The sequence below is a fragment of the Balaenoptera borealis genome, assembly GCF_965194805.1.
Source record: "Balaenoptera borealis genome assembly, chromosome: 13".
Classification (NCBI taxonomy): Eukaryota; Metazoa; Chordata; class Mammalia; order Artiodactyla; family Balaenopteridae; genus Balaenoptera; species Balaenoptera borealis.
The window spans coordinates 95699314-95716767 of NC_138870.1; the positions used below are offsets into that span (position 1 = coordinate 95699314).

The 17454-nt window shown below is 57.8% G+C and overlaps 1 protein-coding gene across 3 annotated transcripts; it reads left to right on the top strand.

Moving 5' to 3' along the window:
• The first annotated feature begins 2271 nt into the window (after window positions 1–2271).
• SH3BP1 (SH3 domain binding protein 1) lies at window positions 2272–17169 on the top strand. Of its 3 annotated transcripts, none has more exons than XM_082352698.1 (18): window positions 3011–3428; window positions 4584–4626; window positions 4858–4962; window positions 6106–6182; window positions 6466–6577; window positions 6669–6745; window positions 7249–7387; window positions 7947–8015; window positions 8166–8256; window positions 8668–8813; window positions 9577–9688; window positions 10057–10138; window positions 10232–10312; window positions 10826–10942; window positions 11473–11570; window positions 11905–12070; window positions 13097–13190; window positions 15193–17169. In XM_082352698.1, the coding sequence occupies exons 1-18, from the start codon at window positions 3370–3372 to the stop codon at window positions 15328–15330; spliced, it is 1806 nt and encodes a 601-aa protein (XP_082208824.1). In that variant the 5' UTR covers window positions 3011–3369; the 3' UTR covers window positions 15331–17169. The 3 variants fall into 3 exon arrangements, with proteins under 3 accessions (XP_082208823.1, XP_082208824.1, XP_082208822.1); XM_082352696.1 differs by lacking the exon at window positions 15193–17169 and adding an exon at window positions 14534–15082 and having other exon boundaries at window positions 3019–3428; window positions 13097–13191; XM_082352697.1 differs by lacking the exons at window positions 13097–13190; window positions 15193–17169 and adding an exon at window positions 14534–14999 and having other exon boundaries at window positions 2272–3428.
• The last annotated feature ends 285 nt before the right edge of the window (window positions 17170–17454 follow it).

Here is a 17454-nt window from a genome sequence, read left to right on the forward strand (position 1 = left end):
GCAATGAGAGGCCCGCGCACCGCCATGAAGAGTAGCCCCCGCTCGCCCCAGCTAGAGAAAGCCCGCGTGCAGCAACGAAGAACCAACGCAGCCAAAATTTAATTAATTAATTAATTAATAAAACCACATGATACCAACCTCACTGGAGGATGTGAAGTATGTGACAATAAGTGCCATTGAACCCAGGCTGCAGGACACATTTAGGGGGCAACTGAGGCAGGAATGGGGGTTAAAGGGTCTTTCCATTACTGACTTTGCAGGCTGAATAATAAACAGGGCCAGGCACTGTCCTAAGTATTTTACAAATTAATTTATTTAACCCTCACAACCTGTCAGGTAGATGCTATTATTCTCAAGCTACCGAGGAGGACAAAGGCTCAGAAAGGTGAACTACCTCGCCCCAGGTCACCCAGCTGGTGAGAGGCTGAGCCCAGCCAGCCAGCTCCATCGACACCAGTAAGCTCTGTCTTGGGTTGGAAATAAACGTCCATCGATGCGAAGTCTTCACTTGCCATTCAAGTCGGCTGTGTTTATTGAGCTCCTGTGACTATGGCATATTGCTAGGCCCCTGAATTCAGCCTAAGCCAGACAAGGCCCAGGCCCTCCTCAGGAGGAGACCCAGCAAGTCATTAGAGAAGGGGTTGGCTGGTGACCTCTGAGGTCCCCTTCCGCATCTGCAGTTCTAAAACTATGATCTCAACATTCACTGATTGAAACCTCTGAGTCCAAAAGTCTCTGATGACAACATCCTTCGAAGGAACAGCCAATGATCCAAACTTCAGGGCTTCCAACCTTTTCACGATTCAACATCTGAGTGTGCTTGAGCTTAAATATACCCTAAAACATACCCCTTACCCAGCTAAAAGGTACAGCAGCCCCACCCAGGCTGGACATGGAGGAGCCAGGTGCCCTTCCTGCAAAGGCTCTTGGGTCTGGCTGGAGGGGAGTCTGGAGCCCAGATGGGAGGCCCAGAGCTCAGGTGGCCTGATTATACGGCTCAGTTGTTTCCACAGCAGCTGCTGCTACAGCCCACATAGATTGACCCCTCCCCAGGCTGCAGCTGGGGACTCAGGCCCAGGCAAGACTAGGGGGGACAGGGGTAGAAGCCAGGCCTTGCCCTGAAGGACCTTCAGAACAGCTGGGGAAGTGGACAAGCCCAGGCCAGGGTGGTCTGGGCCAGACGCAGGGCTGGAACAGGATGGGGACACCATGTAGCCTGGAGATTTCCCAGACGGCAGGACAGTGGCACCTGGTGTCAAGTTGCTGCCTTGGGAGTCTTCAGTTTCCTAATTCTGCACACAGTAGGTTGTGCCCATTGCGGAGACAGGGGAAACTGAGTCACCACCAAGTTCTGGGATCTGTCCAGTGAGGAAGGTGGAGAGGCCAGGACTAGAACCCAGACATTGCAAAGCGCAGCCCCACATTTTAAGAAGCCAAGTCGGAACTTCCCTGGTGGCGCAGTGGTTAAGAATCCGCCTGTCAATGCAGGGGACACAGGTTCGATCCCTGGTCCGGGAAGATGCCACATGCTGCGGAGCAACTAAGCCCGCGCGCTGCAACTACTGAGCCTGTGAGCCTAGAGTCCACGCTCCGCAACAAGAGAAGCCACCGTGATGAGAAGCCCACACACCGCAATGAAGAGTAGCCCCCGCTCACCGCAACTAGAGAAAGCCCGCGCAGCAACGAAGACCCAACACAGCCAAAAAAAAAAAAAAAAAAACAGAAGCCAAGTCTATACTGGACTCTGATGTCTCCCTCCATCGAGGCATTCCTCAAGCCCTGCCCCCCTCAGAATCCCCTCCAGGGGCCTTCCAGCTGGGAGAAGGGGAAGTGGGCAGGGAAACCTAACCTGGGATCAATCCCCTCATCCTGGCCTAAGCCTTTGATCCAGGAGCCTCCCAACTTCCGGCCAGGATTCCACACTCAGGTTCCCTTCGCAGACCATCCCCACCCCACCAGGGTCTGCCTGGCTCTCCCTTTGGAGAGTTGGAGGGGCAGCCAGTGTCCAGCACGTGCCCACTGTGTGCCAGGCCCCATGGCACACGGAGATGTCTGAGGTGGAGGTCCTGCCCTCAGAAGTGCCCAGTCTGCCCACCCACACACAGTAGGTGCTCAAGTAACCCTCAAACTGAACTGAAACTCCAACAAGGCAAAGTGCAGTAGGTGTGCTAGGACCCTACCCCAGGCCCCTCCCTCTCCCCCCACCCCCCGGAGCTCCTGATGCCCAAGGGGTGCAGGGGTTCAGAGTAAGAAGAGCCTACTGTTTGCCAAAGGCTCTCATCTTGTATAAACTGGCAGTTATGGAGCATCTACTGTATGTCCCAGTGTGTTTTGGGTGGAGAGCCGAAGAAATAACTACTACAGTACTGAGTTTGGGGAGGTCAGAGAAGTATCCATGTCCTTGCCTTACAAGAAGTTAGGGCAGGGACTGAGGAAGTCTGCCGGGCGAAGGGATTTCACAGACAGAGGAAACTCGCGGCTGGGGCTGGAAGACGGCAGGGTGTCAGGGAACTGCTCTGGGAGGTTTCGCTGTGGCTGGAGGGTGGTGGGGACCCCCGTGAAAGGGGCGATGGGAGCAGAAGTATGGGTGCTGGAGGAGCAGGCAGGAGTGTCTTATCCACTCTTCCGGGTGGGCAGGGTCAGGACAGCTGACCCACAGGCCATTAGAGACAGTGAGTCCAGAGTTCCAGGAAGTTGTCCACGGGCACGCTGCAGCAGCGTGGCCCCAGGAAGCCAAAGCCTCCAGCCCATCTTCCAGCAGGGGAGCAGGGGTTGACTTTTAGCTCAAGGTGGCCAGGAGGTCCTTCCGGAAGGGAGTCTAGGACAGCATACTTTGGGAGGCCTAGATGGGCCTGTCCTTGGCCTCTGCCTCCTAAACATGGAACCCTGTTTTCCCTTTAAGAGGGTGCCAAAGTTATTTATACCCAGGGCTTGCAGGCCGGCGGGTGAGGCAGGAACCCAGGAAGCCGGGCAGGCGCGGTGGCAGGAACGGGCTTACCTGCTTCCCGCCACCGGGGCTGGGCGGGGCGGAGCGGGGAGGAGGGGCCGCGCGCACAACCTGTGGATCGCCAGGCGGCCGGCGGACCCACACTCGCCGGGACCGTGGTGGGGCGACCTCGGGGGGCCCGGAAGACGCGAAAGAGCGAGAAAACAAACTTGGAGAGAGGAGTGACCTGGGGGCCGGGGGCGGAGTCGCCAGCGGGGGAGGAGAGAGTGAGCAGCAGCGAGAGCGCGGCTGGCCCAGGAAGCGGAGAGCGCCGCCCACCCACCCGGGGCGAGAGAGGCAGCGCGGGCAGAGGCAGGCTGGGCCGGGGGCTGCCGGGCCCTCGACCCCCACCGTGACCCCGCGGCCCCCAGCCCGCCCCCAAGATGATGAAGAGGCAGCTGCATCGCATGCGGCAGCTGGCCCACACGGGCAGCTTGGGACGGTGAGTGTCAACCCCTTCCCTTCCAGTCCCATTCTCACCCGGCAGGACCCTAGGGGAGGTGGGAGGTCGGGGGGAGACTGAGGACAGCTGGACAGCCACCTTCTGACTGGCCACCTCTTTTCTTCCCCTCTGAATGCCACCCCCTCTCCCAGCCAGAGCAGGAGGGGCAGGCGCTGGCCTTTGGGGGAAGGGGCACCCCTACCCGTGATTGGAGGGTGGGTGGAGGATCAAGGATGCTGGGTCTTCTCTGTCTCCATGAGGCCCTGAGTGGACGGTCCTCTCTGGCCTCACTTGTCCCTTCTGTACAAGGGGGGACTGTTAACCATCTCTGGTTGCCTGCGGGGGAGGGACGGTCAGGGCCCCAGACCTTGCGGGAGCAGCAGAGATAGGGTCCTGGCAGCGATGGGAGGAGGGGCCGCCCCTGCCCTGCCCTGCGCCTCTTCCCGCCGCCCTCCAGCCCAGAGGCCTCCTTGCTTCTCTGTCTTGTTTCTGCTTTTCTCAGCCTCAGATGGAAACATCCCCACATTCCCACCACAGCCCCTGAGCTGGTGGTGTGGAGGGCGGAAATTTGGGGAGCTCCCAGGGCCTGTCTTCTCTCCTCTTCCCCCTGCGCTGGGAGTTTCTCATTCTCTGGGCTCAGGGGAGGGGACTGGGTGTCCACAGACCTGCTCTAGTCACACACTGGCGCAGATGCCTATATGAGCGTGAGCAGTCAGGCCACCTTGCTCTGAGCCTCAGTGTCCCCAGCGTGTCCCCGGGCAGGGGCCCAGGACCTGCCCACCACCACAGTCCAGAGTCCTTTGTGACCAACAGCCCAGGAGTCTGAGCTCGCACACTTCCTGTTCTTGGGGCAGCCCGGGCCTCCTCTCCCCAGGTCAGCAGAAGAGAGAGGCTCCCCCAGTCCCCGCTTCGATTTCGGCCGCCCTCTCTCAGGACACAACCCTGGGTGGAGGAGGAAAAAGCCCGGTATCCTATTCCCGCCCCCACGGAATGTGTTCCGACTGGGATGAGGCAGGCGGGCCACCCAGGACGGCCTGACTGGGAGGGACACTGGAAGCAACTGGGGTTCAGGTGCCCTGTTTGCAGTTGGGGGGCAGGAGGAGGCGGGGGTTTCCTAACCTGGGCCAGCTCAGCAGAAGCTGTCTCCCCCTGCAGCACCCCGGAGACTGCCGAGTTCCTGGGGGAGGACCTGCAGCAGGTACGTGCCTGGGCCGGCAGCGGGTGGCAGGGCAGGCCCATGCAGGCTGTCAGCAGAGGGCCAGGCAGGGATGCCATTGGGGGCCCGAGTTGAGTCATTCCCACGCTGTTGGCAATGGGGTCCCCAGGAGGAGGGAAGAGAAAGGTAGTTCCTGCTCTGGGGGAGAACAGGACAGTGGGGCGTGGGGAACAACAGCACCCCACGATCCATAACCCCTGGACCCCCTCCCAGGTGGAGCAGCGACTGGAGCCGGCCAAGCGAGCAGCTCACAATGTCCACAAACGGCTGCAGGCCTGTCTGCAGGGCCAGAGCGGGGCGGACATGGACAAGCGGGTGGTGAGTGGGGGTCCCAGGGAGGAGGGGCCTTGGCAGGACACCTCTGTCCAGCGGGGCAGCGAGGTCGGGGCTGGGGTCTCCCCACTAGTCTGAGTTTCTGGCACCAAGGGGGTGGAGACTGCTCTGTCCCAAGGCTCCTCCAGCACCCCACTCATGAGGTCCTATTTCTTCCCCATCCCCTTCTTGATGCCGCCCGCCTGCACCAATCTTCTGAGCCAAAGCCACGCCTCTGACAGCACCTGAACCTCTCTGTCCAATCAGCACCCAGAACAGGTGCTCACAACTGGGCAGTCTGTGAGGGCTTCCTGAAAGAAGTGGCATTTGAGCTGGATTTTGAGTGTTACTCACTGGTGTTAACCAGCAGCCAGTATTTATGGACTGATTACTGCTAGTCTGTTACTAGGATATCTCCATGCATTGCCTCACTTAATGCTGAAAACAACCTTAGGACGAGGCTGCCCTTATTAGCACTGTGTACTGAGGAGGAAACGGAGACAGAGAGGTAAAGTGACCCACTCAAGGTCACACAGCTAGTAAGAGGCAAAACTGAGATTCGAACTCTGGTCTCCCTGACCTAAGCTGGTGCTCTCTACAACGCTAGGTAGGAATGTGGGGGGCAAACTTGTAACTGGGCAACAATTCCATGTGGCCAGAGCAATAGGGAACCGTGGAGGGTTTTGAGCTCCGCAGGGGCTAGGTCAGCCACAGATGCCCTGTGGCAAGGGAGAGGGCCCACTCTGAGGTTGTGTTCCTGGCTCCTCCACCCTCCCTCTAACTGTGAACTGGGGCAAGCTCCATGCCCTCTGTTTTTAGTTTTCCATTCAGTGATGGGACTTGGTCCATCACTCCTTCGTGCCCAATCAAGTGGCTTCTGGGAGGGGGCAAGGGGCCCTCAGATGGGTGGGGGCTCTGTACATGGTTATGGGGAGCTGTCACCTCCACCGTGCCTTGTCCTCATCCTGCTTCTACTCTCACCTGTGTCCGTGGCCCTCCTGGGTTCCCGCCTCCCCTGTCCACGCCCAGGGCCTTGGTGGGGATTCTGCCCCCAGGAGACTCGCCATGTGCTCAGGCAGGGGCATGGAAGCAACCTAGTGTGTGAGCACATGCGCTCACACTCACAGCCGGCCCCGCCCTTCCCTGCAGAAGAAGCTTCCCCTCATGGCTCTGTCCACCACGATGGCCGAGAGCTTCAAGGAGCTGGACCCTGATTCCAGCATGGGGTGAGCACGACAGGGACCTTGGCCCTCACCTGGAGATGCCAAGGAGGGATCTGGATCAGGAGAGGGTCCCAGTCAGGGAGGGCATCCACGGTGGAAGGATGACCAGGCTGGGAAGAGTGTCCAGGTCAGTGAGGGCGGCCAGACCTGCGCGGGCGTTGGGCTCAGTGAAGACAAAGGAGAGATAGACGGGGGGTGATGGGGAGGGAGGAGGCCCCCCTCCCCGGTCTCTCCAGAGTGGGGTGAGGGGCTGTGGGGCCCGGCCCACTGGGTGCTGTGTCCACAGGAAGGCCTTGGAGATGAGCTGTGCCATTCAGAACCAGCTTGCCCGCATCCTGGCCGAGCTTGAGATGACCCTGGAGCGGGACGTCCTGCAGCCACTCAACAGGCTGAGTGAGGTGACCTTGCCCCCTCCCTCTGCCCCCAGCATCCCCAGCCTCCAGCTCCCACCTCCGCAGCCCGCTGAACCCTTCCTGTGCCCGCCCCCAGGAGGAGCTGCCAGCCATCCTCAAGCACAAGAAAAGCCTGCAGAAGCTGGTGTCTGACTGGAACACGCTCAAGAGCAGGTGGGAGCCACAGCCTCTAGGTGAGGTTCACGCCTACTTCAGCCTACGGATGTGGCCACAGAGCTTCGAGGCCCTTCCCCCACTAGGAGGACACTGCAGGGCCCACTGAGTACAGTTGTGTGTCCTTGTGCACACGCCTGGTCCTTAGGAAGACATATGGGGACAGTGCGTGTGAGGGTGCCTCTGTGCGCGTATGTGCATGTGCTTGTGCCAGCTGGGGTACCCAAAAGCCCGGGATAGCCATAAACAATCCTCCAAGATCCCTGGATGGCGGGAGGGGCCCCACCCTCCACTCTGGAGGTGCATGGCCCTGATCACCAAGCCCACCACCAGGGGGTGCGCCAGAGCACTCTGCCCAGGGTGGGCAGAGACTCAAGGCCAGTTCAGCTCTGGGATTTGCATCTATAAATTCCGGAATCCTATGTGGTCAGGCCTATGGAGGGGCCCTTGGCTCTGGACATGCGATGGGGACAGTAACCTCCCCACCTTGGGATCATCCCCAGGCTCAGTCAGGCAGCTAAGAACTCAGGCAGTGGTCAGGGCCTGGGTGGCGGCCCGGGCAGTTACACCACCACAGCCAACAAGGTGGAGATGCTGAAGGAGGAGGAGGAGGAGCTGAAGAGGAAGGTGGAGCAGTGCAAGGTGAGGGCACTTGGGGCTTCCTGGGTGTGTGGTGGTGGCAGGGGTGGGTGCTGTCCCCATTTCTCAGATGACGAAACTGAAGCTCAGAGAGGTGACGTGACTTGCCCCAGGCCACATAGCTAGGAAGCAGCAGAGCCGAGATTTGAACCCAGGCTGTCAGGCTCCAAGGCCTGTGTACTTAGCCATTACCTTGTAGCCCCTTCTGTCTATACCATGCGCATAACACCTGGGAGGCAGAGACGCCTGTTCACCAGAATCTCAGTGTGTTTGCTAAGTGAGTGAATGAATGAATGAAGGGTGGGTGAACAAATGAGTGGTGAGTAACACAAGGCACTGTGCTGAGGATATAGGGACACAGAGAAGAGGACTAGAAGCTGTAAAAGCCCCTCAAGAGTTCAAAGGGGTCCCTGCGGGCTGGCCCCAGGAGCAAACCGTAAGCAGAGAGAGGAGAGCTGGTTGTGACCCTCCCCGTACAGCTTGGGCAAGTTGCTATCCCCTCCAAGCTTCCCCGCTGGGCCCCAGCCTCGCTGGTATAAGCCCTCCCCTCTCTGTCCCCAAGGACGAGTACTTGGCCGATCTGTACCACTTTGCCACCAAGGAGGACACCTATGCCAACTACTTCATCCACGTGAGTCCAAGACCAGGCTCCTGCCACCCGGAGCTCAGGGGCCACTGAGACCCCCTGCGAGATGGTGGGAGGGAGGGGTCTGCGTTTGTGGCCCCTGGGGGAGGCTCAGCTTCCCTCACTTCCCCCGGGGGTGCCCCCTTGTCCCCATAGCTCATGGAGATTCAGGCCGATTACCATCGCAAGTCTCTGAGCTCGCTGGACACGGCCCTGGCTGAGCTGAGGGAGAACCACAGCCAAACAGGTGGGGACACAGGCAGGCCCCGACTCCCACCCTGCTTGGGGCACGTTAAGAAGCTTGCACTCCATCACGAAAGGCAGCAGGGAGCCAGGGATGAGTTCTGAGCAGGGGAGCGCTCAATTAGATTCTCGATGAAGAGATTGCTCCGGCTGCTGCGTGGAGGATGGAATGAAGGGGCAGCACTGGAACCCTGTTAGGAGGCAGAAGGGAGGTGACGGTGGCCCGGACTGGGGTGGGGGCAGTGGAGGTGGGCGGATTCAAGAGATGTGTTGGATGACTTCAGGATGTGTGGCATGGGTGGTCAGGAGGGAGGTGGTAGCCCCTTGAGAACGTCTGGGGATGCCCCTGTCTGCCCTGACCTGGATGCTCAGAGGTGGGAGGACCCTGGGCCGCTGATCTGTCTCGTCCCTGCAGACCCCTCCCCCTCGATGATGGCCGCCCCCTTCTCCAGGGTGTATGGGGTGCCTCTGGGAACCCACCTGCGAGAGCTGGGCCGGGACATCGCCCTGCCCATCGAGGCCTGCGTCATGATGCTGCTTTCTGAGGGCATGAAGGAAGAGGTGGGACTCACTGGGGTGGGTGGGGAAGGAGCACCAGGGCCCTCACTCGGTCCCACACCTCCTACACGCTGCCCGTGCTGGGACCTGTAATCTCACCATTAGCGTACAGGTGCCGGGAGAAGGCGTGGCCTCCTGCTGCTGAACTGATACCACCTCCCACTTAACGATGCTCACGTGGGCCGGGCACTGTGCCATCAGCCCTTTGCGCTCCTTGTTCCATTGGATTATCCCAGTAACCCTTGGGGGTAGCCCTCATTGGCTCCATTTTGCAAGGGGGAGGCAGAGGCCAATGGGTAGACGTGCCCAGCAGGTGAGAAGGTGGCCGTGAAGCTGGAGACTCCACGTGAGTCACAGCCACAGTGAGTCACAGCCACACGCTGCCCTCATCCGTCCTTTGCACCTCGGTTGTGCTAGTGTATCGGCTGCTTTCCTGAGGACAGACCCTTAGGAGGTGGACCACACCCAAAGACAGACCTAGGCTTCAGGACAGTCCTGCTGGGCCTCCTATCTCCCTTTCACTCTTAACCAGACTCCTGTCTCCCCACGACTTTTCTGAGCTCCTCCCGGACTTCCCGTTTTGCTCAGAATCTTAGACCTTGAGAGTCGAGAGGAACCACGAATACAGTGGTGTTCACTCTGCCCACCAGCCCAGTGGGGCCCCCGAGGCCTACTCCAGGCCATGAGTGGGCCAGGGCCTCCCAACTGGGGTGTCCTGCCCCGCCCACCCCTCCGTGATCCCCACCTGCCCCCTCTCGCACCTCAGGGCCTCTTCCGTCTGGCCGCCGGGGCCTCAGTGCTGAAGCGCCTCAAGCAGACAATGGCCTCGGACCCCTGCAGCCTGCAGGAGTTCTGCTCTGACCCCCACGCTGTGGCAGGTACCTGCTCTGAGGAGCCCTGGGTGGAGAGCCTTCCCCCCAAATCCCTTCCCTGAAGCTGCCTGAAATGATCCCATGGTAGTTTGGCTTAAGGCCTGATAATCTGCCAAGAAGACATCTGAGGAGACATAGGAGTCCTTAATGTTGAGGTCCATGGTGAGCCCCCTGAAACGTGTGTATGTTTTCCTGGGGACAAGATCACTAGGCTTCATCATTTTCTCAAAAGGGCCCGTGGCCCAAAGAAATGATCAGACCTAGACACGTTAGTGTGAACAAGGGCTAAAGGTTCCTAACATGGAGAGAGCTGAGGACTGGGGGTAAAGTTGGGGGCTTGGGGGGCTGCATCTGAGCCCCCGCCACCACTCCAGGTGCCCTCAAGTCCTACCTGCGGGAGCTGCCGGAACCCCTGATGACCTTTGACCTCTATGACGACTGGATGAGGGCAGCCAGGTGAGGATGGGGTCGGGGGGCGGGTGCTGGGGAGGACGAGGCTGCAGAGGGGCCACTCAGGGCAGGCTCACCAGGTCTCTCCCCCGTCCACAGCCTGAAGGAGCCAGGAGCCCGGCTGGAGGCCCTCCAGGAGGTGTGCAGCCGCCTGCCCCGTGAGAACCTCAGCAACCTCAGGTGAGCCCCCAGCCCACACCCGGCCTCCCCAAGCCAAGGCCCAGCTGCCACTTCCGGGCCGTGGGCTGGCGTCCTTGTCCTAAGCAATATTTCTGAAAATACCACTTTGAGGTATTAACTGTATTTTTTTATACTAGACATCGAACTGAACACATACCTTGAACCTTGAAGCCACACCACCCGGCTTTAAATCCCACCTCTGCCACTATGTGGTCCTAGGCTAGCAATTTAACTCTCTGTGCCTCAGCACCCTCGTGTGGAAGACTTGGAGCATAACAGTCCCTACTCTGTAGGGTGGCTGGGAGGTTCTCAACTTAGTGCCTGACACGTAAGGTGGTGTTCAGTAGGTCAGCTAATGTAACTAGTAAAAATTTTCCTAAATGTCCTGTGTGGTGTCTTTGCCACTCTTTGGCAATCCCAGGCTGGAGGAGTCTCAGGTCTTGGGGGGCATCCATGGGTGTTCATGACCCAAGATGCCCTGCCCCTGGTCCAAGTCCCCCTCCCACGCCCCAGGTACCTGATGAAGTTCCTGGCACGGCTGGCCGAGGAGCAGGAGGTGAACAAGATGACACCCAGCAACATCGCCATTGTCCTGGGGCCCAACCTGCTGTGGCCCCCTGAGAAAGAAGGGTGAGTGGCCACAGGTTGGGGGGAAGGTGGCAGTTCCCTCCTCCCCCCCTGGGCCTCAGTTTCCCCATCCTTGGAGTAGGTTGAGCAGCTCCAATTTTCAAGGCTGCTGTGAGGAGCAGCCAAAGGGATCATGGACCCCATGGGGCTTTGGACATAGGCATTCTGGGTAAAGGCAGTAATGGGGTGCTTGGTGGCCTGTTACGGGGAGCTGGGAGCCCAGAGATATGATTCTAGTGCCCCCCACCCCCCGCCCCCCACCTTCCAGAGATGGGCCTGAGGAAGTCACTCTGGACCTTCATTTCCTCATCTGTAAATTGGAGAGAAACTAGACAAACATTGAGGATTTTTGCTTTGGGAATTAGATGAGATAATAAACGGAGAAATGCTTTGTAAACTGTAAAGTGCTGTTTTATGTGAGGGGTTGTTATTCACCTGATCCTTGTGTCCCCAGTGCCCAGCACAGGGCCAGAGAGTTGGGGTCACTAGACTTTGCTAAATGATGACTCACTTTCACTTTCTTTTTGTCCCAGGGACCTGGCCCAGCTGGACGCGGCCTCCGTCTCATCCATCCAGGTGGTGGGCATGGTCGAGGCTCTGATACAGAATGCAGACACTCTCTTCCCTGGAGGTAAATCTCCCGCCTTTGTGAACGTGTCCCTTTTTGTGCCGTCATCTGCCCAGCTTGGTGCCCTCCAGACTCAGCTTCAGTCCCTGGCAACCCTGCAAACTCACCACAAGGCCTGGAGGAAATGGCTTCTCCACTCTGAGCCTCAGTTTCTCATCTGTAAAATGGGGATGATGATGCCTGCTTCGTGAGATTGTTGTGAGGCCCAGCTGGGAGTGGGAAGGCGAAACATGGTCCAGACAACATCAGGGGAAAGGGAAAGTGGTCCCGACACCGGCTGAGGCGGGGAGGCCTGCAGAAGCTCTGTAAGTTCATATCTGCTCCCTTCTGTCTGCAGATACCAACTTCAACGTGTCAGGCCTGTTCTCAGGGCCTGCACCCCAGGACAAGGTCAGCGACAGGCCAGCTTCTGAGGAGCTTCCATCGATTGCCACGCCCACCCCGGCCGCTGTACCAGCTCCAGCTTCAGCCCCTGCCCCAGCCTCGGTGGCTCTCAAGGAAAGGTAAGGACTGACGGGTATGAATGGCCCCTGTCCTGGCCTCGAGATGCCCAGCCTGAGGCACCATCTCTCAGGGTGTCCAGTAGCATTTTAGGAAATATTATATTTTCATCCCAAATACCAGGTTTTCCAGTTTGGACTGGGTAGGATAGAGACCTCAGAGGCGTATTCTTCTCAACCTCTGATGTGTTCCCTTCTGTGTTATATGGTTCTTTACTGAGCACCTACTATGTGCCAGGCACTGTTTCAGACCCTGGAGATTTAGGGAACTAGGGAACTGATCATTTTGGAATGTGTAAATTCTGTACCTTCCAGCCTTCTCTTTGGTCCTTTAAATCGGAAGGTTTAACATGGTACCATGTTGCCTCCGTACCCAGCGGGTATTGATCAGTTATCACAGACTGCTGGGGCCCAAACCATGAATTTCCTCAGATGAGCAAGACAGACAAATGCTGCCCTTAGAGCTCGCATTCCAGGGAGTGGGGAGACAGAATCAACCAGAACACTGATGAAGGCACAGTATAATGTCAGGCGGTGATGTGTGCTACAGAGGACAGTAGAGCAGGGTCGGGGGGTTGGGGGGTCGAGTAGGGAACAGGAGTCAGGCCAGGGGGGCTCAGGAAAGGCCTCCCCAAGGAGTAGCCAATGGAGCAGAGCCAGGAATGAACCCTGGCCTCCTCCCCTGCTTCTCGTCCATTCTCTGGCTTCTAGTGGCTGGAACATCCCGTAAAGATCACATGGAGGTTGAGAGCTGAGATACAGGGGAGGCCCTGCTTTCTACCCCACATCTTGGCCACATGAGGGACCTCAGACACTGCCGCAGTGTCACACAGCAGCCAGGGCTCAGTGGATACAAACTCTGGCCCATGCCAGAAGCATCTTATCAGATCCCAGGCCCAGCCACAAAGTGGTGGAGAACAACTCCTGGGAGGACCCAAACTCAGCCTGTTGGCTGGGAATCTCCCCAGGATTCCAGGAGTCCTCTGGGAGATGGCCAAGGCTGACCCTGACCCTCTCCTTCCCTCGCAGGGCAGAGTCTGAGGCACCCCCCAGACCAGCCTCCCCCAAGGTCAGTAGGAGCTCCCTGGAGGCAGCCGCCCCAACAGAGGACATGGCTCGGAGGAGTGAGTTGGCTGTGGGAGGAGAAGGGGGGCAGAGGGTGGGCAGGGAAAGGGGGCGGGCAATCCGAGACCGTCCCATGTTTTCAGACAGCCAGGGGAGATTCACCTGTCTGTGCCTCAGCTTCCTCCTCTGTGTAATGGGACAATAACTGCACCTGCCTTGTAGGGCTATTTGGAGAATTAAATGGTGCTGCCTGGCCCATACCCAGCACACAGTAAATGCTCGATAAAGGTCAGCGATTGAGTGTTGGGGGCAGTGGAGTTCAGTCCCTCAAGAAGACCAGGGATCACAGAGTGAAGAGGGAGGATGGGGTCTTCAAAAGACAGCGAAGGAGGGCAGTGGCGGTGCTGGTGGTTTGGTAGCCTCCTTCTGAGCCCCTTTGGTGCACTCACCTGTTCAGGTGGCCTAAAGCCAGGTAGGTGAGAAGGCCGAGGGTTCAGGTGGAGAGTCAGCCAGGGTAACTAGGACACTTGGGACACCCAGCCCAGGAGGCTCTAGAGTTTTCCACCTGGATGGGAGTAGGTTGGGGCAGCGTCAGGAGCCTCTGGACCAGCAGGAGCTGGCAGGTCGCACACGGATCTTCTTACAGGAGGGGGCTTCTAGCCACCTTTCCTGGATGGGGTGCAAGCAGGATGTGTGCTCACTGGAGCACAAGTCAAAGGATGGTCACAGCATCACCTGCGCTGGTCCTCACGTCAGCCCTGGGAGGTCAAGGTTGTCATCTTATCTCACCAATGAAGAAACTGAGGCTCCCAGGGGGCAAGTGATTTGCCCAGGTCCTCCAGTGGGTGGGGACAGAGCTAGGACCAGGGTCCAGATGTCCTGCCCCACCTAGCCCCTCGGCTGCCTTGTGAGGTTGGACTGTGCAGGGAGATCTGAGCGCTGGGGTGGGGCAGTTCCGGTGGGCTTCTGAGAGGAGGTGAGGAGGACCCAGGTGGCAGGTGGAACAGGCAGCAGTTCTTTATTCAGCAACTCTGTACTGAACACTTACACTGTGCTAGCCAGCTGGACATCAGCTGGCCTCGCTTAGTTTACATTCTAGTCAGGGAGACAAGCAATAATCGAGCAAAATTAAAACTGACAAGATCATTTCAGAGAGCAAGAAGTCCCGTGAAGAAAATACGACTGGAAAATATGCCAGTAACTGGGGCAGGGCGGGGGAGGGGCCCTCTAGCTGAGGACAGACGTGGACCGAGGCCCGAATGGTGAGCAGCCAGCGTGGAAACTGTTCCCGGCAGAGCGAACGGCAGATACAGCAGATTCAGAGATCCCAAGGTGGCGTCGAGCTTGGGGATTTGCCGCAGGTAGTGTAAACGCCTAACCGCCCCTCTCCTTCCTCCACAGCCAAGCGCCCAGCGCCGGCCAGGCCCACCATTCCGCCCCCCCAGGTCTCCAGCACCCGCGGCTCCCCTCCAGCCCCACCCCCGGCCCCTGGCTCTGGCAGCCCTGTGACCCCCCGGGCTCTGCCCCGCCGTCTGGTTGGCAGCAGCCTCCGGGCCCCCACGGTGCCACCCCCATTGCCCCCCACTGCCCCCCAGCCTGCCCGGCGCCAGAGCCGGCCTCCACCAGCCTCCCCCAGCCCGGCCTCCCCAGGGCCAACCTCCCTCATCCCAGTCTCTCTGAGCGCACCTACCGATGTGGACCTGGGGGCGGCCGCAGAGGAGGGAGGGGCCCCTGAGGCTGCAGGCAGGGCCCCCACTCCCCCAGTTATCCCCCCTCAGCCCCGGCCCAGGAGCCTCGCCTCAGAGACCGACTGAGCCGGCGGCTTCTCCCCGACAGCCCTCAGCATCACTCCTCCCCACCTTGTCCTCCCAGGACACAGCCTTCACCCGTCCCAAGGGGGTGAGGGCCTCCAGCCTTTGCCTACAAGTGCCTCGGTGTCCGCTGGGTCGGCCCTCACGGCAAGGAGGACTCAGGACAGTCCTCCACTTCCATACCTCTTACTCTTGGATCCACCCTGGGCTTGGGGGCGCCCCCTCAGCCAACTCCCCACTCTCTGGCAGGGTCCCAGGGGAGCCGCCGGAAGGAAGGAGAGGCTTGCCTGCTCCTACCGGACTTTTATTTTTCTCTTGCCAACATATTTTTTTGTAAGGCTGGTAAATAAATTATTTTGGACAAAACTGGAGCAGCTGCCCAAATGATAGTTTTATTTTCTGTTCTTGAAATAAAGAAGCCACTTTGATAAAGAGGAAAAAATTACCTGTTCTTTGCCTCCTTTCTTTTTTCTTGTCTGAAATAATAACAGCCAACATCTTTAGCGCTTACTCTGTGCTACACATTGTGCTTTTCTATGCATGATTTCCATTTAATCCTCTTCCAGGGAAGTAAATCCCATTACCTCTTACAGGTGAGGAGACTGAAGCTCAGAAAATGACCAAGGTCACATGGCAAGTGAGGCATGGACCTGGCCCAGGTCTGCCTGATTCCAGAGCCTGGATCTGTCCCTCACATCCTGAGCAATTTATTTAACTTCTTGGAGTTTCCTTCATCTGTGAAAACATTTTAACAACTTCCACCACAGAAATGTTGGTTTGAGGATTAAAAGAGACACACTTGTAAAGACCAAGGCACCGCCCTTGCACACAGAAGTGCCCTATAAGTGATGACTGCTGTTGCTGTTTCCCCCAACCTGTGGTGTTCTCTGCTCCTGGAGAAGGCAGGGAAGCCCCCCCTGTGGAGCAGGGATGGATCTGTCCTCAAATATTCCCTGAGGCTGCTCTGTGCCAGACTCTGGGCTAGGTCCCAACTCAGCCCTACGCCCTAGGAGCTCCTGGGAACGGACGGGCAGGAGAACTGACAATTAGAATCAAGTGTCATGGGGGTTCCCTGACGGTCCAGTGGTTAGGACTCCACGCTTTCACTGCCGAGCACGCAGGTTCAGTCCCTGGTTGGGGAACTGAGATCCCGTAAGCCGCGTGGCAAGGCCAAAAAAAAAGAAAAAGAATCAAGTGTCATGGCACTGGGAACCCATGTTAGCCCACTTAGGGGCAAGCCAGTTAACCCAGACTGGTGTGTGTGCGTGTGTGTGTGTGTATGTGTGTGTGTGTTTATGTGTGTAGGGTGGACGTCTAGAAGGCTTCCTGGAGGAGGTGGTATTGAGGGGGAGTCTTTCAGGAGCTGGCCAGCTAAAAAAGGGAAGAAGGAAGAACATTCCAAGCAAAGGAGACCACCTATGCAAAGGCCAGGAACAAAGGCCCAGGGCACTGAGGAACAGAAAATATCAGCCTCAGAGCCTGAGTGACAGGGTGTGGCTTTTCCCAGGTCTTTGAAGCTCCAGCTGCTCCTAGGGGTCAGACACGTCTTCAGAACCTTCTCAGAGGTTGGCAGACAACCTCAGAGTTGTGACACATTCCTCCCCAAGTGGGGACCTAGGCAGCTGGGTCCCATCACTGCCCTGGGCAACTGGCTACTTCTGCTCTGTCTCCTTCCCGCTCCAGGGTCCTTGGGTGACAGGCTGCCTCTAGCCCAGTGTCTCTCCACTCTGGCCTCACAGTAGAATCCCTGGGTAATTAAAAAAGCAAAGAAATTTTGAAATGCCGGGTCTCACCCAAAACAATTAAACTAGGATTTCTGGGATCCTGCCACACATTGGTATTTTTAAAAAATGTTTCTCAAAAGTCATGGAACTGGACTTTCCTGGTGGCGTAGTGGTTAAGAATCCGCCTGCCAATGCGGGGGACACGGGTGTGAGCCCTGGTCCGGGAAGATCCCACATGCTGCAGAGCAACTAAGCCTGTGCGCCACAACTACCGAGCCTGCGCTCTAGAGCCCGCAAGCCACAACTACTGAGCCCGTGTGCCACAGCTACTGAAGCCTGTGCGCCTAGAGCCCGTGCTCCCCAACAAAGAGAAGCCACCTCAATGAGAAGCCCGTGCACCGCAAGGAAGAGTAGCCCCCACTTGCCGCAACTAGAGAAAGCCCACGCACAGCAACGAAGACCCAAAGCAGCCAAAAATAAATAACTAAAATAAATAAATATATTTTTAAAAAGTCATGGAACTGTACATTTAAGATCTACACATCTTACTGTATGTAAATTATATCTCAAAAAAAAAAAAATCTTTTCCCTGGGGACTCCACTGCACAGCCAGAGTGGCGAACCACTGGTCTAGACCAAGGGCTCCAGCGTCCGAGAGGACACCGTGTGCCTCTCTCCCCAACACACCCACACTCTTCTCAGGACTTCGCTCGGAACTGGTGTGATCACGGTTCAGAGGGCAATGAGATTTGACCCAAAGATAACATCTCCTTTAGTATCTGTTTTC